Source organism: Wolffia australiana, chromosome 4, assembly GCF_029677425.1.
Source record: "Wolffia australiana isolate 7733 chromosome 4, ASM2967742v1".
Lineage (NCBI taxonomy): Eukaryota > Viridiplantae > Streptophyta > Magnoliopsida > Alismatales > Araceae > Wolffia > Wolffia australiana.
Window position 1 is genome coordinate 18723418 of NC_135838.1, and position 23442 is coordinate 18746859.

At 48.7% G+C, this 23442-nt stretch overlaps 5 protein-coding genes and 1 long non-coding RNA gene across 9 annotated transcripts; 5 read left to right on the top strand and 1 right to left on the bottom strand.

The window, feature by feature from the left end:
- The first annotated feature begins 912 nt into the window (after positions 1-912).
- Positions 913-3589, top strand: LOC144702224 (Transducin/WD40 repeat-like superfamily protein). Of its 3 annotated transcripts, XM_078574178.1 has the most exons (5): positions 913-1239; positions 1351-1449; positions 1869-2896; positions 2976-3225; positions 3299-3589. In XM_078574178.1, exons 1-5 carry the CDS (start codon positions 1221-1223, stop codon positions 3499-3501), a joined length of 1599 nt encoding a protein of 532 aa, XP_078430304.1. In that variant the 5' UTR covers positions 913-1220; the 3' UTR covers positions 3502-3589. The 3 variants fall into 3 exon arrangements, with proteins under 3 accessions (XP_078430304.1, XP_078430302.1, XP_078430303.1); XM_078574176.1 differs by having other exon boundaries at positions 913-1449; XM_078574177.1 differs by having other exon boundaries at positions 913-1449; positions 2979-3225.
- A 5397-nt stretch (positions 3590-8986) lies between these two features.
- Positions 8987-12192, top strand: LOC144702225 (FRIGIDA-like protein). Its single transcript, XM_078574180.1, has 4 exons — positions 8987-9137; positions 10121-11114; positions 11208-11374; positions 11456-12192. Exons 2-4 carry the CDS (start codon positions 10142-10144, stop codon positions 12074-12076), a joined length of 1761 nt encoding a protein of 586 aa, XP_078430306.1. The 5' UTR covers positions 8987-9137; positions 10121-10141; the 3' UTR covers positions 12077-12192.
- Positions 12193-15949: 3757 nt separating this feature from the next.
- Positions 15950-16843, top strand: LOC144702229 (uncharacterized). 2 transcript variants are annotated; one of them, XR_013581210.1, is made up of 3 exons: positions 15976-16211; positions 16335-16489; positions 16573-16843. It is a non-coding gene; the product is annotated as an uncharacterized LOC144702229 (long non-coding RNA). The 2 variants fall into 2 exon arrangements; XR_013581209.1 differs by having other exon boundaries at positions 15950-16489.
- A 148-nt stretch (positions 16844-16991) lies between these two features.
- Positions 16992-19484, top strand: LOC144702226 (glutamyl-tRNA (Gln) amidotransferase subunit A (DUF620)). Its single transcript, XM_078574181.1, has 3 exons — positions 16992-17900; positions 17969-18316; positions 18380-19484. The coding sequence occupies exons 1-3, from the start codon at positions 17418-17420 to the stop codon at positions 18989-18991; spliced, it is 1443 nt and encodes a 480-aa protein (XP_078430307.1). The 5' UTR covers positions 16992-17417; the 3' UTR covers positions 18992-19484.
- Positions 19485-19799: 315 nt separating this feature from the next.
- Positions 19800-21585, bottom strand: LOC144702228 (SWI/SNF complex component SNF12 homolog). The gene is made up of 2 exons (XM_078574183.1): positions 21216-21585; positions 19800-20100 (listed from the first exon to the last, which is right to left on the bottom strand). The coding sequence occupies exons 1-2, from the start codon at positions 21513-21515 to the stop codon at positions 19981-19983; spliced, it is 420 nt and encodes a 139-aa protein (XP_078430309.1). The 5' UTR covers positions 21516-21585; the 3' UTR covers positions 19800-19980.
- Positions 21586-22000: 415 nt separating this feature from the next.
- On the top strand, positions 22001-23222 carry LOC144702227 (uncharacterized). Its single transcript, XM_078574182.1, has 2 exons — positions 22001-22595; positions 23002-23222. The coding sequence occupies exons 1-2, from the start codon at positions 22083-22085 to the stop codon at positions 23077-23079; spliced, it is 591 nt and encodes a 196-aa protein (XP_078430308.1). The 5' UTR covers positions 22001-22082; the 3' UTR covers positions 23080-23222.
- Positions 23223-23442: the final 220 nt, after the last annotated feature.

Consider the following 23442-nt stretch of genomic DNA (forward strand, 5'->3'; position numbering starts at 1 on the left):
ATAGTTCGAAGTATCACCTGGTTTCCCAACTTTTTAAGTACAAGTGATCTTGGTCTTATCGGGTTAATTTATTATCAGCTAATGTGTAATAAATTGGGTGTCCTCGTAAACTTGGAGCAACTGTTGGAACCAAATGCATGGTTTGGTTGTGTTAAACTCTTCTTTAATGGCTTCCGTGGTGTTAAGCCACGATATTTTTCGTTCTTTTTTTCAGTATATTTCTACCGTTCCGTGTGGCCACTTTGTCGAGAAAACTCAAATGTATTCCACAAGTTCTTTCCACTTCTGAATTATGTTCATAATAATGACCCGCTATATTATCCCAACATTCTTAGTTAATTTTTATTTTACTTAACTCACATTAAGTTTTGCCGCTGATATCACTCTGGGATTTCAAATGGTGAGAGGTTTGTACAAGCCTATCTGCATCTCTTTTGTTACTTATGTTTCTTCATCTTCCTCTCTGGTCCTGTTAAAGAGGTTGTACTAACTCCCATCTTTAGAAAGTTCATCTAATCACACGAATTATCATCCTCAATATATTTTTCACTATAGTCTCATTAAAATTGGAATCCTCTACAACTAGAACAAACAGGATATGCTGAAATCAAAATTCTACATTCGTGGTTATAATTATGATGGGAAATTGAGCTTCCCATTACCCAAACAAAATTACAGCTCAAATCAAAAGTCCATATTCATGGGGAATTGATCTACTTATTTCCCGAAAAATAACAACAATCGTTTCTCCCTCAAGATCTAAAATTCCTTCCCAAAATCAACTTTAAGTATTTGGCCAAAATGAGATGTTTCGATTGATGCGCTCGAATGACGAAAACTGGAAAAGAGAGGAAAATAAAATTGATAAAATCCGAAATAAGAGAGTGTTTGCCTTCTCATTTAGGGGTTTGGCTTCATTGCCGATTTCGATTTCCCCCCGTCAGTGATTTCGCGTACGCTGCGGCGGGAATGATCGAAGGGAAGAAAATCATGACTTGGATAAATTCTGAAGCGTGTTTGTCGGAGCGAGAGATTCCTTGAAAGGGCTCGTGAACGCGAGAAATCCCTTGAAAGGGAGATTCCTTCGACATCCGGACGAGGTTTTATCGGAGGAATGAAACCCCGCTCTCGCTTGCACGACGCCTCACGGACACGCGCGCTTGGTTCTCCGTCTTCTTCCTTTCAGCAATCTCTGAGAGATTAATTCTCCGTCGCAGGCCATGAACGTCTCGATCATCGGTAAGACCTTCGACTCACCGTACTTGCCTTTATTCTGCCCTTTAAACGTCCTCCAGGAAGAGGGATTTTCACCAGCCTTGTTCTTCGCGGGAACTTCCAATGTCCCCGAAGACCCCTTGCAGGGGGATTTCCCGGAGGTAATCGAGGAGTATCTGCAGCACGGGAGCATGAAATGCATCGCCTTCAATCGTCGGGGAACCCTTCTTGCCGGTAATTTCGTTCTCAGAAACTAAAAAAACTCTCTGCGTCCCAGCCCAACACGACGCTAAAAAATTCACCTCCTCCGGTTTGCATACGCGGGGACTTTGATCATGCCCAATAGTTGAGAAATTTTCCGGCATGATCAATCTCTGAAAAAATGGGGTTTGTTCCATCTGGTTCTGCATCATCCCTTGCAATCTCCTGATCCAAGTAGAAACCGGCAAGTTTTTTTCTGGGAGCGGGGAAATCAGATACTACCTGGTACCATTTCCTGATGGGTGGAGTAATAAACAAAAACCATGCCATATGAACGAAGAATGAAGAAGAAACCAGGGTTCTTCCCAAAACTAGTACTAGTTTTCGTAGAAATTACTTGTTGGCAAAAACCCATTTGAAAGCAGCGTTCTTTCGGGTGTGTGTGGGTGCAGCGGGGTGCGCGGATGGGAGCTGCGTCATCTGGGACTTCGGGACACGTGGCATCGCGAGGGAGCTCCGAGACGAAGACTGCGTCGCCCCGATCACGAGCGTCTGCTGGTCAAAGCTGGGGCAGTACCTCCTCGCCGCGGCCACCGACAAATCGTTGACTCTCTGGCACGTGCGAACCGGCGAGAAGACGGCGAGGATCACACTGCAGCAGACCACCATGCACGCGCGGCTTCACCCGGGCGCATCCCGGCCGTCCATCTGCCTGGCCTGCCCGCTCTCCTCCGCGCCGATCCTCGTCAACCTGGACACGGGCAGCTCCACCGTGCTCCCCGTCGAGTCCGCCGCCGGGCCGCCCGCGGCGCGCAACCGGTTCGCGGACGGCTCGCCGCCGTTCACCCCGACGGCGGCGACGTTCAACAAGCAGGGCGACCTGGTGTACGTGGGCAACTCCAAGGGGGAGATCCTGGTGGTGGACTCGGAGACGGCGCGGGTCCGGGCGGCGGTGCCGGTCGCGGGGGGGTCCGTGATCAAGAACATAGTCTTCAGCCGCGACGGGAGGCACCTGCTGACCAACTCCAACGACAGGGTGATCCGGGTGTACGAGAACCTGCTGCCGGCCGAGGGCGCGGCGGGGGGGCTGGCGGAGCTGGGCGGGCGGTGCCTGCGGCTCTGCCGGGAGTTCTCGGACGCGGTCACGAGGGTGAGCTGGAAGGCGACCTGCTTCAGCGGGGACGGCGAGTGGGTGGTCGGCGCGTCGGGGAACAAGGGCGAGCACAAGATTTACATCTGGGACAGGGCCGGCCGGCTGGTGAAGATCCTGGAAGGGCCCAAGGAGGCCCTCACGGACCTCTGCTGGCATCCCGTCCGGCCGCTCGTCGCGTCCGCGTCCATCTCCGGGCTGGTCTACATCTGGGCCAAGGACTACACCGAGAACTGGAGCGCCTTCGCCCCCGACTTCAAGGAGCTCGAGGAGAACGAGGAGTACGTCGAGCGCGAGGACGAGTTCGACTTGATCCCCGACCTCGATAAGGTGATCGTCTTCTTCCCCTCTGATGGTTTCTTCGTGGCTCGGAAGCTTGGTTTTTTTTTTTTTAATGGTGGGGACGCAGAAGAAGGAAGTGGGGGTGGACGAGGACGCGGAGGTGGATATCATGGGGACGGAGAAGGACTCGGCGTTCAGCGACTCGGACGAGTCGCAGGAGCTGTGTTTCCTGCCGGCGGAGCCGGCGCCGGACGCGGAGGAAGAGGATCGGGAGGACAAGTACGCGCCGGGGTCGCCCAAGGTCGGAGAGAGCGCGCAGTCGGTGTCGCCGGAGACCGCTCAGAACGGCAATCTCGCCGCCTCCAGTCCCGCGGAAGGTGAGTCATGGACTCCGTCGAGGAATTGAATGATTGATTTGGGTGATTGATCGATTGGCTGGTGGATTGGTAGCGGCGGGGAACAACTCGTCGGCGGAAAACGGAGGGGGAACGGGAAGCTCGAAGAGGAAGAGGAAGCCGTCGGCGAAGGGGCTCGAGTTGCAGGCGGAGAAGGGGAGGAAGCCCTCCGCCAAGTCCTCCTCCAAGGCCAAGAACAAGCCGCCGGAGTGCCATGGCGCGCTTCTGGAAGACGCTCCGGCCGACGACGGCCTCTGAGCGAGATCGCCTCCTAATTTGCCTTACTTTTTTTTCCTTTGCTGTGTAAACTTTGTTTTTTTGATAGATGTCCTAGTGATTAGATGAACATTGTTTTAGTTATTCAGACCGTCGGCGGACCAGTGGTCGTTGACGAACGGTCTCCGGTTAGTGTTCGTGTTTCGTGAATAGGGCAGGGAAGTTTGTATTTCGTCTTGAATATCAAATGAGGTTGGCCCCTTTTTATGTGTGCTGGTTGGAAAATTTTGCAATGTAAATTGTAAACTGATTTACCTGAATACTCCGGCAATGGTGTGATAGATGAAAATTGACCGCTGTGAGTATCAAATGCTTGCCCCCTTTTTATGTGTACTGCTTGGAAAATTTTGCATTGTAAATTGTAAACTGATTTACCTGAATACTCTGGCAATGGTGTGATAGATGAAAATTGAGCATAGTATAACTTCGGAACAAATTTATGAGGTAATTTCAAGATTACATGAAGTGGCCTCAAATTACATAAGTATTTGAAAAGGAGAAATACTAAAACAATTTTGAAAGGCCAAGTTTGGGAAGGTTCATTTAGTTCTCTCTATTTGTAATATTGAATGTGAGAAGAACAAATTTCAGGGCTCCACATTTTATTTCTTTAGCAATGTACTGTATATCTTAATATAAATTTTATAAGATGCATTTTTCTCCTTGATTGAGCATATTCATATGTTAATGAACTTTTTATTGAGGACAGTTAGAAAAACATTAATCAGATACATATATCTGGCCTGCTGCCCATCAGCTTTTAGTCTATAAGTATCAATTATCAAACTTAAGGAGAACACCAAATTTGAACTAAATTTGTTAATTTTTAACTTCACTACAGGAATACCACATTTCATCAAAGGAATATTAGTAATGTCAAAAATCTATTGCATGAAAGCAATCATTTTGTTTGAAAATTTTAAGCTTGTGTATGGTTTTATCATTTTCAATAGTAAGTACGTTGCTTTATTTTGTTAAGCTTAAAATTGTTACTTTTTAAGCTTGGTATTAGTCACTGGATGTTTATCTGACAGAATTAATTAGTAGATGTGAAACCACAAGCATTAATATACACTTAATTATTCAATCAATGCAAATATTATTTGACTTAAAACTATGGATGAACAAATATATACTTAAAATATACTTAATGATTCAATATACTGTAAATCTTAATATAAATATTATAAGATGAAAAAAATCTCAGTTCAAGTTGAAAACTAAATAGACTGTTCTGGCAACGGAGTTTCAAAAACATCAAAGGAGTTGAGAGGCAACACGATTGACATTACGTTGGACAGCAATAATCATTGCTGAAGTGAAGTTGTGACGCTCCCAAAATGCGTTGTCAATTCCATTGAGTACTCACCACTTATCTTCCATGTCTTTCAGGGTTGTGGGGCTCTAACTTGAAGTATGCTGGCTTGAGAGAAAGAATATTTGTAAGGATGTGCTTGGTATTCACCCCAATAAGAATGTATTGGGCTGAATAAGATGGCTCTGTGTCGCCTCTATTGGTATCGTATGTGTGTTTGATGTTGTCATCACAGTCTGATTCGGAGTTTGAGGTGACGATGACAACAGTCGGGTCTTGGGGTTTCTTTCCTAATCTTCCTCGGAGCAGTGGTACACTCCTCTGTGGTGTGCACCTTTTTCTGGCTCCTGTTCCCTCCATCGTCTCCGTGTGGCCGTCAATGTACATGTTTTTCCAAAATATAAATACAATGTCTTGGAGAAATGATGTTCCAAGGCAGTCAAAAAATGTTCAGAAATAATTATTTTTAAAACCAATAACATCTTAATATTGAGTATACCAAAATTTTGTAAAGCAAATTTTAATGATATTTATTCAACACCTAACCCCTTTCGGTACCTGGTAAGAAATTGGAAAGTAAACTATCAATGAGTTCGTTTTTTATAATACAAAGTAATAAAAAAATTTAGGATAAAGATGGCATATACCTGGAATCCCCATGCTACCATCCTTCATCTACGTTTTCTTCGTTCCAATCCTCTTCCACTAATTCTACCTCTTCAATCTCAGGTAATGACTCTGGTATGTTGCTTTCTGGATGTTGTTGCGTAAACCAACATTAAAGAGTCAGGAACGTTTATGTGCAAATTTCACGCCTATTGAAGAAGAAACGCTCAGATGGTGCACGTGATGCGCAGACAGGAAGCAAATCTATTTGCCAAAACAGAGATCTTAGGGAATTGCTTGCAACCGTCACCTTGCTACCATAGGAGAGCATCATTCGACACATGAGAAATTTGTAGGTAACTCTGTAACTCGTTGTCCATGGATGGAGTGACATATTCTTCTCGCGGGATCACCTATGCAAGCTTCATCTCGACGGACGGGATGTAGCTCTCATCCATCCTGGCTTTCTCTTCATAATTCATGTGTTGCTGTTGACTCACTCTATCGCCTCTAGTGATGTCGGCATCCTGCAAATTTGTGACGTCCTCCTCATTCACATTGTTCGGAAGTATTTGCTCATATGTCACCAAGGTGTCACGTTCTTCTAGAGCAATGGAGTGTAACTTAATATGTGGGTCTACAACTGATACAATTGAGAAGGCAGTATTTCCTCAAACACGAGCCTCGTACTTGGACAATTTTGCTCTATGACTCTACACGTAATTTGGATGGTGGCACGTTGTTCCATAGTGAGGACAACACCATTTGGGAAGGCGTCCTTGGTCTATGGCATCGATAGCTTCACAAAGGTGTTCATCAAGGACTTGGAGCAATGATAAAACTGTTGTCGTTGTCACACGTTTAGAGCTGAAAACAATATCTGACGCTTCACGGAAAGGCTTTAAAATTCGAGCAAAGTGTGCCACTATTTGCCACTCATGTTCATCTATCACAATTTTTTTCTCCGTCGTGCTCTCTAGCTCAAAAATTGTTCAACACCCTTCTCTTTTGAAATGCAATATACAACATTTTATGCGTGGAGTTCCATCTAGTCTTCACATCCAACACCAAGTTTCTACTATTAGGCATCTTTAATTGCGCACACCATTGGACATAGCTCCTCCATCTTTCATCCGAAGAACAAATGGCTGCAACAATTTGACGCACTCGTGTAACCAAATCTCCCAAAGAGGCAGATCGCCCAACCCATCAGCTTTGTGCTTCTTCGGACTCCCTGTCCACTAGCACTGCTGCCTCATCGGGTGGAATTCCCAGTGCTTTCAAACCATCCTGCACCGCAAGGTTTGTGACATGCGCGATACAAGGTATGCGCCGATTTTGATCAAAGTTGGGATTCACTTTATGTACTGCATTAGTCAATGACGTAATCATCAATCTATTGTTACTTGTGTTGTCCCTCATAATATCAGTTACTTTCTTCCCCAGGCCAAAGTCGACTAACACCTATAGGAGAAGTTGTGTGAGGTAACTCCCGCTATGTGGACCATCAATTTTATTTACCGTCGGGACATGTTCTTCAAGTCTCCATTCCTTTGTGACCCAATGCATAGTGATTCTAATCATATTTTCACTTGTCCATGCATCTACTGTTAGGCAAACACTTTTAACATTTGACAGTGAGCGTACCATGTTTTGTTTCTCTCGCCCAAAGAAGGTCTTCACGTATTCACAAATGGTCTTTGAGCATGGTATTATAATATTATGTTGTGCACAATGAAGCAACACCTCTCTAAAACTATTATCATCACCAATGGACCACGCTTGGTCAGTGAGACATATAAATCTGGTGAACATCTCCTTTGTTTTCTCAAATGTGATACCTAGTAAGAAGATATTTTGCCCAACGGGCGAACCCAACATTCCAACAATAGATCGTTGACCTCCAGAAGTCGGCTCCTCATCTGACCGTCGGACTTGTTTATCTTTCAGCCGATGGTGCTTATGGCTCTTCTGCAAGTGCCTCTAAAAATTTTTATAGTCCCCTCTTTGTTTCTCTCAATAGTAGTAATTCTTGGAGGGGTGTTCTCATTGCACATAATAGATTCATACTGATTTACCTCAAACTCTTCAAAATATTGCATGGCCTCCGATTCTCGCCCACGACGCTTTCTCTGCAAGATTATCGGAGTACTTGTGCTTGATTCTCGCCTATGATTACGATCTTTCACCATTTCAGTATTTGCATTCTTCTAATTTTAATTGCTTCCCATTTGAGCTTCATCAACGTTCATGTAGGGCAAGCTTTTCCAAGACGTATTCTTAAGAATAAAGAATAACGCAATTGTTCATGCATTGCATCACTTCGTAGTATCGTATTTGTTAAAGTCTACCAGTCATTAAATCAATGTATCATTCGTAATATGCACTAGAATCAGAACATCAAATAAATAGCAACTCAAAGAAATACATAAATCATTCCGTGAATTAGAATCAAATAGTGCACGCAATAAAGTACCTTACTGTAGCGCTAATCGGAGGAGGAGGCCTTGCCGAAGGGAGTGAATGTATGAACAATTGCGTTGGGAGAGCCTCTAGCTTACTGGACGCATGAACGAGAGAATGATAGGGATGAGTTGGACACATTGGGAGAAGGGAGCTGGAGGGAGAAAGGGCAAGGGTTCTGACGAGGGTGGGAGAAAGGGAGAATGGAGAGTGTAAGAGGGAGGAGTTGGGTACAATCTATTAAACAATCACTTGTACAATGAAGCAAGCATAATTTAAATTCACCATTTAACACATGCTGAAGTATAACACCAACTCGGACATGTGCATTCTTTATTCGGTGGACGATGTTTCTGAAGAACCATGGAGATTCGTCGAAGAACATATAAACCATGGAGATTCACTGACGCACAATAAAACACAGTTCATGAACATACCGTTGGGAGTCGAGCAACAAACCAATGCAAATAATCCCACCCAATGTTCTTGACAATGCTATCCAGAAGATAGAGCAATGGTAGCTTCTGATCAACAGGAACCTACACCAATTGAATAACTAAAATAATTTTCGGTGCAAAAATCGGAGTAAAAATGAGGCAAAATTAAAAAATTGATAATTCTTGGAGAGGAAATTGGAGCCCACCTCCACTATACGGTTGCAGATGGCATTGGCGACGCCTTCAGCAACCTGGATAGCCGAATTGGGGGGGGGAATAGCCGAATTGGGGGGGGAACCTGGATGCATTGGGAATCTAACCTGTTCGCGAACATGTACTTGTCCAATTTTTTTCTGTTCATGTTAGTTTGTTCGCATGTTTGCGAACGAACGAAATTTTTCTTCCCAACCCTATCAGCGGTTGAATAAATCAGGATCTATTTTGTTTTAACTTGGTTTTTAAAATTGATGGCGTAATGATTAGATCAAATATATTATTTATTTATTCATCTTCACTCGTGGTAAAGGATAGATAATAATCTTTGCGTACTGACAGTTCGATGGGGTCCATCGAATGGACGGTCGAGATTGGGCCAAGTTTTGGGCCCGTTCGGACGGTTTGGGCCGTTTTAGTCTGGACAGTGCATATGTTCGGTATACGCGAGTCTCTGATCCGTAGGATTCAGATTTTAGAAGCGGAAGACGCGAGCTAGGGTTCTCTGCGAGAGCTCCGGGATCGTGTTCGTGATTTTGCCTTGTCTCTTCCCTTTCATCTGAAATTCATGTCCACTTTGTCCCGTGAGTATCCTATCTTTTTTTTTTGGCCAATTCATTTCGTCTTTAGCTGTTTTTTGGCTCTCCGGGTGATAGAATAATGTGCCGCATGTGATGCCTGTGGATCGTAGTACATATATCACTTTGATTGCTATGCACTTTGGAAGTTAAAGGGGGATGCAGCGGACTATTATTGGAATGACATCTTTGTTTTACTGTTTTTTTTGTCGGTGGCAGATTTGATCTTTCTCTCTGTAATGTCGATTCCGTTCGATTTCATTCGGTCATTGCATCGACGAAATTGATTGCCATCTTCAATTTTTTTTGTAAACGTCTCCGTGCATGTAATCAGTAATTGCAGAACCAATGGTTGCTAGGGTGTTTTGGATATTATTTGGACAAAACATCCCTCAGCAATAATCGTATCGTCTGATCGTTACGAAGATTCTAATCAAAATATTCAAGCATAAAAATCAAGTCTATTTTTCTCATCCAGGATACGGGTTTTTTTAAAAATGTTTTAAAAAAATTGTGCCAAATGATAGAAGGCTGCTGGGGATCTGGTCGTGTTAGATTTTCTGGTCGTGGTAAATTTCCCGGATCCCATTTAGAAGCCATTAAATTTACCCATGTCTCGTTTTCAACTGATTATGAAAAGTTTCATTGAATCGATCCCTGTTATTTCTGTCATCTCAAGCCCTTTAGTAAATCAAACAGTATATCCCTACATTCGTCTGAACATAAAAAACAGGCAAACGAGAAATTAGGGAAGAGTGCTCTCTGGGAGAAGTTCTTAGTGAACTGGAAGATAAAAGTCGAGCAGATTCTCAGGCATGGGTGTAGTGTAGGAAATTGTTTCATGTATATTCTTGTCCTGGCGAGCCATCTAATGTTTGTTGTACCGTTTCGAGTATAATGTTTAGAGCCTCTGAAGCTAGAAATTAATGTAATCATCATTTAGTATTTGGGCTTTGCTTATGCTAACGTTGTGGGAAATCTATTGGCAGCTTATATGTAAGGAAACATCCATGACGCAAGCTGAGGCAGTTGTGGACATAGATTCAAGTTCCAAACTGTTAGAAAAGCTCGGCAAAGTTTTCAATGATGTAGAAACGAACAAGGATGCTTTTAGCAAGTTTGGTGCCGCATGTGCTGAAATGAAAGCGCATATCCAGAACCTTGAGAACTCATTACGGAAAAGATCAGAAGAACTTGTGGAGAGAGAAAAGGCTTTTGAAGAAAAAGCATCTTCCACTCGAAGGCTTATAAACGAGAGAGAGGCAGAAGTTGCCGGAAAAGAACGAGCTTCTTTAGATCACATTCAAGAACTTAGAGATACTGCAGTCGATGCGATTGCCGAAGCCCGCAAGAAATTCAAGCTCGCAATAACTGAACCCGATATCCAGGCAAGCCCATCAAGAAACGGCGACCCGAAATCCCCCAATGACAGATCAGGGGGGTTTGTTGAATCAACGTCTGCCAGAATGAAGCTTCACCCAAAGATGAAACAAGTGTGCGAACAGATGGATTCCAAAGGCCTGCTGAAGTTGCTCAGCGAGAACAAGAAACAATCGGCCTACCTATGTGCTCAAATTCCCATCGCATTGAAGAACGCCGATGATGTAGCTCGATTGGTGATTGATTCTCTGGGGGTGATAGATCTTGCTGACGGGAATCAGAAGGATGCAGCTGCCTTTGATGCGCTGAGAAGGGCTTGTCTCGTATTAATGGAAGAATTGGCCTCTTTTTTCAATGGCGAGAAACCCCCAAGCTCCGAGACTCTAGAGAAGGCCAAGTCAGTTGCAAACGAGTGGAACTCCAAGTTGGAGGCCGCTGATGGGAGCTCGCTGGAAGCACAGGTTTTGCTGCAGCTCCTTGCAACGTTTAACATTGCTCGAGAGTTTGGTGAAGATGAGCTTTGCAAGCTTGTTCTTGCTGCTAGCGGTCGCAGGCGGGCAGCGGAGCTGTGTCGTCCTCTCAGGCTTGACCACCGGATACCAGGTCCGTGGATCTGATCGAAAACTCAAGTTTAACCCGAATTCTTTTTTATATACTTGCTCGTCAAAGGATGTGATTTGTTGTGGGCCTGCCCAGGTATCATTGAAGAACTGATCAGCCGGGGCCGCCACATCGACGCTATCCATCTTGCCTTTGCATTCAAGCTCACCGGAAGCTTCCGGCCAGTGGCCTTGTTGAGGGAATATTTATCGAGGAGTAGATCACCGGAGAGAAGCACAGATGACTCGCCTTCCGGTAGCCAGGTATACCAATTATTGTTATTATTTATTGTTTTTATTGTGTGGTGGAAATGGTTGCGAAAATTCCACTTGGGTTTCTTGAAGGATGCTGATGAGCAAGAGCTGAGCACGCTGCGATCCGTGATCAAGTGTATAGAAGAGTACTGCCTTCAATCGGAATTCTCGTTGGCGCCTCTCCAGAGACGTGTGTCGGAGCTGAAGAGAGCCAAAGCCGACAACGGCTACTCGGGGCAACGTAGATTCCGCCACCGGAAGCTACGTTCCGGCGGTGGCGGTGGTGGCAGTGGCGATGGGTATTATCCCCGTCTCCATGCCAGTGCAGAATTGCGCGGCGGCGGGCGATACTCGCCGCGGTTTGCCGGCGGTGATCATCGATCGGGCGGCAGATACAGCCCCCGCTTCGCCACCGCCGACCGTGGGCGGCCGCTGGGGTTTGACGAGGACGGCTTCCGGGGTGATAGCTTGGAAAGGTATCCTTATTCAGCGCCGCCGCCCCCTTATGCCTTGCAGGCGGCTCCAGGCCATGCGCCATACGAACCCACGTCGTACGTGCCTTCTCCCGTTTCGTACGTGCCGGAACGCAGCTTCCCGGGCCAGGATTACTTCCCAGAAGAAATGGGCCATACATCTTCGTACGGCCCATCTAGCTTTGCGGGCCAAGGCCGTTCTGGGCCACATCATTCCAGGCCACCGCCGTACATGTAACAGCCGGATCGAACGAACCGGTGGGCTTTGGCGGGCCCTGCGGCCCATCCCATCGTGCCCACGGCTTATCTCCGTTTTCAAAAGATAGTCCTACGAAATTTCTTTAAAAGAAGAAATTATGTGGGCCAGGGCTTACCGACTGTCAACGAATTGACTCTTAACGGTAAGCTCGTTTATTAGAAATGCGTAGGGAAGGACACGGTCAGACCGAAATTCGATCAGACCGGACCGAACCGGACCGTCAGTCAGCGTTTTTAGGGCTGACCGGACGTTCGGTCCCGGTTCCGATTCGCATGCTCTGCCTCTCCCCCTCTCTCAATCTCTCCCCCGCTCAGTCTCTCCCCCGCTCTCATTATCGTTCTCTCTCCCTCTCTCGCTCGCCTTCTCTCCTTCTCTTCCTCGCTCCCTCTCTCTCTCCCGCTCTTCCTCTCTCCCTCTCTCGCTCTCGCCGTCTCTCCTGCTCGCTCTCTCCCTCTCTCCCCGTCACCCTCTCTCCCATTCTCTATCTTCCCGTCACCCTCTCTCCTGCTCGCTCTCTCCCTCTCCCCCCGTCACCCTCTCTCCCATTCTCTATCTTCCCGTCACCCTCTCTCCCGCTCACTCTTTCCCCGTCACTGTCTCTCCCGCTCTCTCTCTCCCTCTCTTCCGTCACCCTCTATCCCGTTATCTCTCACTCTCCCTCTCACCCCATCAACCTTTCTCCATATCGTTCTCTCTCACTCTCCACCTCTCGTTCTCACCCTCTACCCTGCTCTCCCTCTTGTTCTCTCTCACTCTCTACCTCTCTTCTCAACCTGTATCCTGCTCTCCCCCTCCCTCTCCTTCTCTTTTACTCTCTCCATCTATCCTGCTCTCCCTCTTTTACTCGCTCCATTTCTCCCTCTATCTCTCTCACCCTCTATCCCGTTCTCACTCTCTCCATCTACTTCTCTCCCTCTTTCTCACCCTCATCCATCTCGTTCTCTCTCTCTCTCTCGCTCTTTCCCTCTCCCCATCTCGTTCTCTCCCTCTCTCTCATCTGCTCCCTTTCTCTCTCTCTCTCCTCTCACCTGCTGCCTCTCTCCCTCTGGCAGTCCCTTTCCTTTGCACTCTCTCCCTCTGAGTTCCCCCTCTCCCTCTTTAAATCTCTCCTCTTTCAATCTATCACACACTCTCTCTCCCTCTCTAGAAATGCGTAATCTATTAGAAAACGCGAAACAAAGAGAACGCATTGTTTTAATATTTCACTGAACATTATCCTCACGAAATCGAAGGAAATTGGTCGAAAAAGGCAGAAAAAGTGGACCCCCGAGAAAAACGATGGGGACATATAGGGCGACAAAGATGGAAATTTTCATATATTATTGTCACAGGGGCAAAGAATAGCGATTTGGACCGCATTTATATGCATTAGATGCCCGGTCCTTGAAGGCGCACAAGGCATGATAGGAGAACAGTTGACGTGGACTGAGGTCAGCTATTCAGAGTTAACGAAAGATGACTTTTTCTTGTGTTTTACGGACATCCCTCTGTAGTGAAGCCAGCGATGAGCTTCAATACAACAAAGTGTCCAAGCGGGTGGTGTTAGAGGGCAATGACGAGCTACTGTCGCTACTCCCCCTCTTCTAGAAGGCAGGCAGCCTTTTAAAAGTGAGGCATGGCAGGGATATCACTTACTTGATTCACGTCGTGCAAAAGTACTTCTTTCAAAGAGGTCTTTACACTGCCCTCTTGATCATACGATTGGAATCTGGATCGATTTTATGTAGTTGGATTAACAGCACCAAAGTCGATCAAAGCAAAGATGCAGGGGAAATATGTTTGTAAATCGTCATGTCGAACCTAAAGATCACGTGCAAGATGTTTAGCATTAGGGCAAGTATTGATCATGATTCTAAAAGGATCGATATCTCCGTACTGATTACTTTTCGGCGCGTTTTCATTGTCAATCCGGTGGAATTTCTCGAAGAACGATGCGTCCAGTCGCCAGTGTCTCTGGAGCATGTTCGCGCAGTAAAGACCATTTTGCAAAAGATTAAAAGAAAAACAGTAAAATTCGAACGACCGGACGTGACGAGGGAGAACTGGCACACTTCGTCCGGAAAAGAGGCAACGAATGACTTGAGGTATATCTTGATCCGCAAACGTATAATCATCAGAGGTGTCTCAAGTCATTCATAACGAATTTCGCAATGGAATTCCAGGACTTTACCTTGTTCTTACATGGCGGAAGAGATCGGCGGCGATGGAGATCGCAGCTTTAACTTCTGTCGACAGCGATCAGACTAGCCTCTGGAAACAGGAATTAAACCCCGTACGAAGAGGCCAGCCAGCTTCATATTCAAACTCCGCCTGGGATTAGTTGTAACTAATCGCTACAATTAGACCGGTAAATCGAGTTTTTACTTCCTGCGAAAAAATCAGGGTTTTCCGTCGAGGTAACCTGAGATGACGTTGACTTCCCTTGTGACAAACAATTCACATATTTTTCTGATATTTCACTTCTATCATCTTCTGAGAAGAGAGTCAAAGGTCCACTCGTGGGCCCCATGGTCAACGACAATACCTAGCATGATGACGTGTGGTGTGGGTGATATCTCTGCTCCATACTCTTTCTCTCTGTTCTCTACTCTCTCTGCTGTCTGTGTTCTCTCCCTCTCTGCTCGCTTCTCAACTGTCTTCTCTCTCTCTCTCTCTTTTTCTCTCTTTCTCCTTCGCTTTCTCACTTTCTCTCTCTCTCTGTTCTCTACTCTCTCTTCTGTCTACTCTCGTGCTCTCTCTGCTCGCTTCTCTAACTCTGTCTTCTCCCTCCCTCTCCCTCTCCCTCTCTCTCTCTCTGTTCTCTACTGTCTGCTGTCTACTCACTCGCTCTCTCCCTCTCAGTCTGCTATCTACTCTGCTATCGACTCTCTCTATTTCTCTCTCTCTGCTGTCGACTCTCTCTCTTTCTCTCTCTCTCTCTTTCCTTCTCCCTCTCTCTCTGCTATCGACTCTCTCTCTTTCCCGCTCTCTCTCTCTCTGCTATCGACTCTCTCTCTCCATTTCCCTCTCTCTCTATGCTGTCGACTCTCGCTCTTTCCATCTTTCTCTCTGCAGTCGACTCTCGCTCTTTCCATCTTTCTCTCTGCAGTCGACTCTCTCTCTCCCTCTCTCTGCTATCTATTCTCTTTCCATCTTTCTCTCTGCTGTCAAATCTCTCTCTCTCTCCCTCTCTCTCTTTCTCTCTTCCTCCCGCTCTCTGTGTTATCTACTCTCTCTTTCTCTCTCCCTCCCTCCCTCTGCGCTATCTACTCTCTCTTTCTCTCTCCCTCCCTCCCGCTCTCTGTGTTATCTACTCTCTCTTTCTCTCTCCCTCCCTCCCTCTGCGCTATCTACTCTCTCTTTCTCTCTCCCTCCCTCCCTCCCTCTGCGCTATCTACTCCTCTCTCTTTACCTCTCACTCTCTGTGGCCTGTGCTATCTACTTTCTCTTTCTCTCTCCCTCTCAATCTCTATCTACTATCTCTTTACCACTCTCTCTGCTCTTTTCTATTTACTCTCTCTGTGATACCGACTCTTTATCTCTCTCCCTCTCTTTTCTCCCTGAGATGTACTCTCTCTCTCCCTCTCTTGGGTCCCTAAGATGTACTCTCTCTCTCCCTCTCTATACTATCTACACTCTCTCTCTCTCTGCTTTCACTCTGCGTTCTGTCTACTCTCGCTCTGTCTGGGGGAGGGTTTTTACAGAGGTTGCCCGTGACTTTGGCGGGCATCTTTCCGCAATACCCGCCGAGGGTCGTCCTCTCCCATGATATTCTCTTTCTCTCTCTATCTGTCTCTTTCTCTCTCTTAGTAGACTGATGTGATGCGGTGGGGATTCGGTCTTCTGATTGATGGAACAGCAGAGGCGTCCTCTCTCTTTATCTCTCTCTATCTCTCTCTCTGATGGGGAAGTGGGGATGGGGAGGGTGCGTCGTCTTGGTTTCTTTCTAGGGTTTTCTAAGACGGGTTTGAAAACAGTCAAACGGTTCGCCTGCTGCTGATTTGTGGCGAATGGCGATAGAGATCACGTAAGACCCCCGCCAAGTTGGCTCCCCGGAGGCGATAAACAACAACTCTCTCCTCGTCCGCATCTGCCAGGACAAGGACGAGCCTCATGGCTTGCCAGCGGAGAGCCCGTAAAAAACTTCTCTTTGTTTTTAATTACGACCCCCCACCCCTGTTCGTTACATAGCTACAGACGAATCCAGCACGTGCCCACAACCCTAACCCTAACCCTTACTCTCGCGTCTGTAATGGAGGAGGAGGACCTTCGTCGACGGCAAGCAAGCGAGAAACAAGAAAAAGATCACAAACCGGGGGAGTCGGGGGAGTAGGGGGAGTCGATTACGGCAAAGCGTGAGGGGTCCTCCAGCTAGCTACCCCGCACCAACCCTAGGGCAGAATCACCGTGAATGTACCTGCGAAAACCCTAGTTAAAATTCCGAAAATTAAATTTCCCTCTGTTCACCGACATTGCTTCTTTCTCCTTGCTCGCAGGCAAGCTTCGAGTATAGCCATGACCGACACCTTCCGCAGGGAAAAAAACTCTTCGTTTTGCATCACAGGGTGTCTGTGAACAGAGAAAAGGACCACTCTGCTGGGTCTGCTCGCAGGCACTACTGATCCGGAGCAGATGCGGAATACGTCCTACGAGCTTTTCCTTCGAGGTCTCTTCCACTGTCACTAATGGCGGTCCGGGTGTCGGTGTCTCTGTTTCTATTATAAAAACAAGATTTATCCTAAAAATAATGTTATTCGTTTTCCTAAATTTTCAAAAAAAAAAAACAAGAGCGAGTCCTTCCTGTGGGTCTGGCCCCACGCCGCGTGATGGGCCCGCCTCGCTAGCGAAACGGGTCTCTCTCTACACCTTCCCCCATCATTCTCGTTCTCTCTCTATGTCTACACCATACGGTTTGCAGCTTCTTCTTCTTCTCCTATCTCTGGTTTCTGACGTCTCGCTTTCTTTCTCTCTCTGGCTTTTCTCGCTCCAGTTGCAGTAAGAGAGAGAGGAGAGAGGGGGGAAGAGCGTGTGAACAAAACCGGGGAAGAAGAAGTGGGAAAGAGAAGGAGGGCAGCCGCAAGGAAAGGAAAGCGTCGACGGTCCCGAGAAACCGCCGATGCCATCTCTCTCCTGTCTATTCTCTTCCGTCCTCATCACCCAACCGCGCATCGGTTTCCGCTCGCCATAGCCAGTTTCTTCTCTCTCTCTCTTTCTCTCTCGCTCTTTCTTTCTTTCTTCGTCTCTGGTCGGCAGATCTGAGTTTTTCCTCCGCCGGAGAAGAGCGGCGGAGAAGGCGAGGAGACCAAGCTCAGTCGTCTGCTCGTTTTCTCTCGGGATCGAGATGGAGAAGAAGCAGGGTTTCTTCTCCGCGCTGAAGGAGGAGGTGGTGAGAGGCCTCTCCCCGGCCCGGACCCGGAACAGAACCCGAACAGGAAGCCCGCCCCGCGCGCCCTCCCCCATGGCCGGCCTTCTCCGCCGCCGCGGCAGCAAGAGCGCCGCCCAGCCGACCCGGACCCAGAACTCGTCCGAGCCGCTCATCTCCAGATCCGGCAGCCTCCGCCCCGCCGGCGAAGCTCTGGCGCCGCTAATGGAGGGCCCGCCGGACCCCGCCGCGGCCGACCGGGACTGCAGGAAGGAGAAGTGGGCTCACTGGATGAAGGGCCAGTTCTCCCGAGCCCCGTCCATGTCCTCCTCCTCCGTCTCCTCCTCTTACCGCCGCTCCGACCTCCGCCTCCTCCTCGGCGTTATGGCCGCCCCTCTCGCCCCCATCCACGTCTGCTCCTCCGACCCCCTCCCCCATCTCAGCATCAAAGACACCCCCATCGTCAGTCCTCTTCTCTAACCTTCTCTCCCTCTATCCCCCTCTGATGTGAGACGTCGTCGTGGTTGCAGGAGACGTCGTCGGCGCAGTACATACTGCAGCAGTACACGGCGGCCTCCGGCGGGCAGAAGCTGCAGAGCTCGATCCGCAACGCGTACGCGATGGGGAAGGTGAGGATGGTGGCCTCCGAGTTCGAGACCGCCACGAAGGTGATGAAGACGCGCCACGCGGCGCGGTCGGCCGAGTCCGGCGGGTTCGTCCTCTGGCAGATGAACCCCGACATGTGGTACGTCGAGCTCGCCGTCGGGGGCAGCAAGGTCCACGCCGGCTGCAACGGCCAGCTCGTCTGGCGCCACACCCCCTGGCTCGGCGCCCACGCCGCCAAGGGCCCCGTCCGCCCCCTCCGCCGCGCTCTCCAGGTCCGACCCAACCAAATCTCTCCTTCCATCTCTCTCCGGCTAACCCCCGGAATTCTCGATCAGGGGCTCGATCCGAGGACGACGGCGAGCATGTTCGCGAACGCGCGGTGCATCGGGGAGAAGAAGGTGGGCTCGGAGGAGTGCTTCATCCTCAAGCTCTGCGCCGACCCGCAGACGCTCAAGGCGAGGAGCGAGGGCCCGGCGGAGATCATCCGTCACGTCATGTTCGGGTACTTCAGCCAGAGAACGGGGCTGCTCGTCCACGTCGAGGACTCCCACTTGACGAGAATCCAGTCCAGCACGGGCGGCGACGCCGTCTACTGGGAGACGACGATCAACTCCTTCCTGGAAGACTACCGCGCCGTGGAAGGGATCATGATCGCGCACTCGGGGCGCTCGGTGGTGACCCTCTTCAGGTTCGGCGAGATGGCGATGAGCCACAGCAAGACGAGGATGGAGGAGGCCTGGACCATCGAGGAGGTCGCCTTCAACGTCCCCGGCCTCTCCATCGACTGCTTCATCCCCCCCGCCGATATCCGCTGCGGCTCCGTCGGCGAGACCGGCGAGCTCAACCGCGCCGACAAGGCCAAGCCCGGCTCGCACCGCGCCAAGGTCGCCGCCCTGGGTAAGCCCTCCAATGCCGTCGATAACATCGTCTGGAGGGTGGAGGTCTAGTTAGCTGTGTCTATACCCGTAGGTGTTCTAGTCTGCTGACTCTCATCATAGGTTTAGAGTTCGAGGGAGGGGGAAGAAGGCCGCCGGTTCGAGCTTTGGGGGTTTTTTTTTAACATCTCTTGTCTTCTGTAAATAGGAGCGTAATTGTTCACAGGTCGTTCCTCTCCCGGGCCTCCCTGAAGCTCTTATACTCTAATTGCAGACCCCCTTCTCCGTGTTTCTCTAGGTAGGGTTCGTTTCCTCGTCTGCGTTCTGCTGCTTATAAAAGGTGAAGCTTAGTTTCTTACGCTGTCACCATACCGCCGGCGTCGGCGAAGAGGCCGCCGCCGGACGTCGTCCGTCGTCCCATTTGTCTGTCCCCTCGTCGTCATCCTTCTTCCTTGCATGATGTTTCTTTGTTGGTGGGTCTCTGGTTTTGTGGTGGAGGAAGAACAGCTCGTATTGTAACCCCGGATCTATTGAGATTGATTGAGTTCATGCTTCACTTCATTCATCTTCATCCTCTCTTTTTCTCTCTGTCTCTTTTTGTGTATTATATGTTTGTCTCGATTAGGGTGCGATAGGGTTTGTAGCAGGCTACAGAGGTCCCCCACACGGAAAGAAGTTTCCTTTATTGACTTGAAATTCGGTGATTCACGCGGTTTTAGCTAGCATTCATTCTTCCCCGTGGTGCCCTTTCAAGAAAGGCGCCACCTTTGGGCTTCCTCAGTAGGAGGGAAAACGTGGACCGTCCGATCGATGAGGTCCGGCGGATCTTCTGAAATTCTGCTGCGACAGGCGACAGCCATACTTCCCGGAGAAGGGGTCATAAAACAAGGATAGTAACTGTCCCATGTTAAACGAGCTGCGAAGCAAGTCAATAGATAGATTCTAACGCGAAAAATGAATTTTTTATATCACTACATTCAATGGGTCTCCTCTCCGGGCGCAGCTTCCGTCCGCTGAAACATCGAAAGGACGGTCATGATGATAGTTGAAAAATGGGGAGATCATTTGGAAAAATGGGGGTTGATCAGCCCGGAAATCTCCAGGAATCCGACGCGATCGCGGCCGCCGAAAATGGGCTTCAGCTTCTCGTCGCAGATAACCACTTTCTTATCCTCCGGGTCCTGTCAGGAACAGAACATATTATCATTGTTGATCCTTCTCTGATCTGAACATTAATTTCCACAAACTTATCCCGTCAAACCACATTTTATTCACATAAAGCTGAGCACCATACGTTCTTTATTCAAGATAGAAGATGATTCGACAGTACACAGAAAGGGTCAGACGCCATAAATTGTGCGCCAGGCTCTCGCGATTTTTTTCTGATTTTTTTGTTTTTGAGAGAGCAAATTTTATTAACTACAAGAGACGAGAGAAAAGAAGTTCATTCCACACGAGTCCATGTGGGAAAAGGCTCGAGGGTGAGAATCGAAAATCGTCGGTTTCGCACGACAAATCAATGAGACAACATCAAGAAGCGCATAAACCCTCACAATGATAGCTGCATTTATAGCAGGCCTCAAATTATCTGTAAGAACACATTAAGATTTTAAACAGAAACCAAACGGATCATTTCGACAACCTCAGACATAGATGAGAAAAGATATGTCTCACTGAGACTGCAGATTGGAGAACGTTTCCTTTATTGAACATGGTAATAGCATACCGGTTTCATACAAAGCACAAAAGACCGTCCCCATTATGCATTTTGAATTAAATATGGCGTACCTCGATACCAGTAAAAGTACGTAATACTCTCTCTCGCATTAAAAGATGCATTAATACCCCTATAAAAGGTTAGCCGCATCATTGCCGTTAATTTCGATTATGTGTATACAAATGCGCAATGTTTCGTCTTTACATTTTCAAAGCAATTAACAATCTGCGGGACATCGTCCGTTTCTCACGCAAATAAACACATACTTACTCGTCGCCCAGCAGTAAGAATTGGCTGACAAAAGTCAAGACACCACTGAAGCCATGAAAAATCCACGAGGAAACCAAAAAACATGACTCACATTTCCCAGAAAACCGCAGCTATAGATGAAATTACACAGCTAAAGCTTTCTGAGTTAACAAACATAAATTACAGATAAGAAGACTAGAGATGAAGTTACAGAACCCTAGTCATTTAGAATCGATAAATTTCCGAAAGATAAAGCCCAAAAAGGAAGCACAGCAATTAAACATTCCGCCAATCAAAAACCATAAAGACCGTAAGAGAGGGAGGGAAGACCTGAAGGCCGTGCTGCTTGATGTAATTCCAAATCTCCTTGACGGCCTGGGTGCGGGGTATCTCGGCGACGCCGAGCAATTCCTGCATTGCGGGAGAGACGGGCCTAGCTTTTGTAATTCCCCTCGGTTGCCTCTTCTCCTGCGTCGTCCTCGTCGCAGTTTTCGACGCCGCGCACAGAGGAACCACCGCTTTTCTCACCGGACACACAACTCCATAAGGCGAACGACACTTGGACAGAGACCGCGCACCGACGCCGGCGAAGGATGCCGACAAGCCAAAGAAGGAGAGCTCCGCCGCCATGGCTGGGCCAGAAGAACGATGGCGCCGGGAGAGAGGTCGAGAGCAGCTCGCTCCGGATAGAGCTGTCAGACCAAAAACCCAACCGTTTATGGGTTGCCTGAGAAAAGGCCCATTATCAAACAAAGCCCAATCGTTACCCAGTCACATGAAAAAAGGCCCATTAGGCCCAACTTACTGGGCCCCACGATGTAAAGCCTAACGGACGGATCGTCCCACGACGCGATCAGGGAACAACGTGGGTACGGACCTCGTGCGCTAGTAGCCGTCCGATTCGACACGTGGCCTGCCCAGCGGTTCATCGACGTCGGATGTTCGACGAGGTGGCAACGGTCACTAAGATTGGTCGTCGCGATTCAAAAGACCGCAGACCGAGAGGAAGCCAGAAAGCCAGCGGTGACCTCACCTCCCACTGTCTCCCTGTCGCATCAGCCAACCCCGCAAAAGAAGAACAGACTTGAACCCTCACTATAAATACACTTCCTTAGTACTCGTTGTATCGTCAGTACCGCCTCTCCCCCGAGTTCATCAACCTCCCTCTCTTCTTCTCCGGCGGCCAGAAAGAGGGAAATGGAACGAGGGAGTCTACTCACAGCGGTGCTCCTAGCGCTGGTGGCAGCGGCCTGCGTCGCGGGCCAGGGCCCAATAGGCGGCCCAACAGCCGCTCCGTCGAAGGCCCCAGCCGCAGCCCCGAGCAAGCCTTCCGCCGCGGCTCCTGGGCCGGCCCCGGTGAAGGCCCCCGAGCCTAGCCCTCCTGCCCAAGCCCCCACGCCCCCACCCCCGCACTCCGCGCCCAAGGCAGCGCCCGCGACCGCGCCCGTCGCGCCGCCGGCCGCGCCGCCCTCGCCTCCCCCAGCGTCGGCCCCCGTCCCCGCCCCCCAGTCCGCTCCGCCTGTTACCCCGCCAGCTCTCCCCCCCGCTTCCGCCCCTTCTCCCACCATCGCGTCATCTCCCGTCCCGTCCGCCTCTGAAGAGCCCGCTCCTGCACCGAGCGAGACGTCGCCGGTCGCCTCTCCTGCACCGTCCGTTGCGGAGACCCCCGGGCCATCTCCGGCTGCCACGTCTCCCACTGCCGATGAAACGGTACGTCCATCTCTTCCGGTTTGATCACTGTTACTTGTCCTGTTCCTTTGAAAACTTCCATTCTTTCCGCGCTCATGCAATTAATTTAAATTCTACGCATTTTTAATTAATCACTGTTTTCGGAGAGGCGGATGTCAGGTACTTTAAATGCGGTTTTGACTGTATTTTGGAGTCCGTTGTCTGAGTGAGACTTTTCTCGTGCCCGTACGACAGAGCTTCGGTTGTCGTGCCCGGGTCTTGTCGTCGTATCGTAGCCGTCGGATCTGCTGCTCCGCTTTTTGGCCTTTTTGTCGTTTTTTATGAAATAAATTCTCCCCCACCGATTTCTCTCAGTGGAAGATCTGATCTGGGCCGTCCATCTCCGCATGCGGTTCTCTTGATTGCGAAACACGTCATCGTTTTTCAGGGCGGCGCGGCGGAAGTGACAAGATCGATGGCGATGGCGGGATTGGCGATGCTCGTCGCCTTCGTTGTAGCGGTGTAGGCGACGGGCGTCTCTGTGGACTTTTCTTCTTCCGATCCCCTCCGTGCATTCATTTATTTGTGTGGGAGGTAGACAGAGAGTTACTTGAAATTTTAGTTAGAGACTGCTATTTATGGTATTTACTCCGCATTGATTGTTGCCTACTTCATATTCATTCCCTTGAAATCCTGATCGACTTTACTGCGGTTGCTGTTTTCCCGTGACCGTGTCGATCTGCGTTTGCTCTCTGGTAGAATAAATATCGATCAGTCGTTTATTTTCCTAGATCTCGCTCCAGAAATTATATAACTCTTGGTTGTTGAAATGTTTGCGATAAGAGAGTGAGAGATGACGAGCAAACTTAGGATGATGGTTCGTTGCCAT

What these genes read in the sequence shown, in the direction of transcription:
- LOC144702224 (XM_078574176.1), top strand. Translation starts at nt 1,221, where the DNA reads ATGAACGTCTCGATCATCGGTAAGACCTTCGACTCACCGTACTTGCCT. An exon ending in TCGGGGAACCCTTCTTGCCG is followed by an intron (nt 1,450 to 1,868) that starts GTAATTTCGTTC and finishes GTGTGGGTGCAG; the next exon opens with CGGGGTGCGCGGATGGGAGC. An exon ending in CGCCTCCAGTCCCGCGGAAG is followed by an intron (nt 3,226 to 3,298) that starts GTGAGTCATGGA and finishes GTGGATTGGTAG; the next exon opens with CGGCGGGGAACAACTCGTCG.
- LOC144702225 (XM_078574180.1), top strand. Translation starts at nt 10,142, where the DNA reads ATGACGCAAGCTGAGGCAGTTGTGGACATAGATTCAAGTTCCAAACTG. An exon ending in GCTTGACCACCGGATACCAG is followed by an intron (nt 11,115 to 11,207) that starts GTCCGTGGATCT and finishes GGGCCTGCCCAG; the next exon opens with GTATCATTGAAGAACTGATC. An exon ending in ACTCGCCTTCCGGTAGCCAG is followed by an intron (nt 11,375 to 11,455) that starts GTATACCAATTA and finishes GGTTTCTTGAAG; the next exon opens with GATGCTGATGAGCAAGAGCT.
- LOC144702226 (XM_078574181.1), top strand. Translation starts at nt 17,418, where the DNA reads ATGGAGAAGAAGCAGGGTTTCTTCTCCGCGCTGAAGGAGGAGGTGGTG. An exon ending in GCATCAAAGACACCCCCATC is followed by an intron (nt 17,901 to 17,968) that starts GTCAGTCCTCTT and finishes TCGTGGTTGCAG; the next exon opens with GAGACGTCGTCGGCGCAGTA. An exon ending in CCCTCCGCCGCGCTCTCCAG is followed by an intron (nt 18,317 to 18,379) that starts GTCCGACCCAAC and finishes ATTCTCGATCAG; the next exon opens with GGGCTCGATCCGAGGACGAC.
- LOC144702228 (XM_078574183.1), bottom strand. Translation starts at nt 21,515, where the DNA reads ATGGCGGCGGAGCTCTCCTTCTTTGGCTTGTCGGCATCCTTCGCCGGC. An exon ending in TCAAGCAGCACGGCCTTCAG is followed by an intron (nt 20,101 to 21,215) that starts GTCTTCCCTCCC and finishes TGTTCCTGACAG; the next exon opens with GACCCGGAGGATAAGAAAGT.
- LOC144702227 (XM_078574182.1), top strand. Translation starts at nt 22,083, where the DNA reads ATGGAACGAGGGAGTCTACTCACAGCGGTGCTCCTAGCGCTGGTGGCA. An exon ending in CTCCCACTGCCGATGAAACG is followed by an intron (nt 22,596 to 23,001) that starts GTACGTCCATCT and finishes ATCGTTTTTCAG; the next exon opens with GGCGGCGCGGCGGAAGTGAC.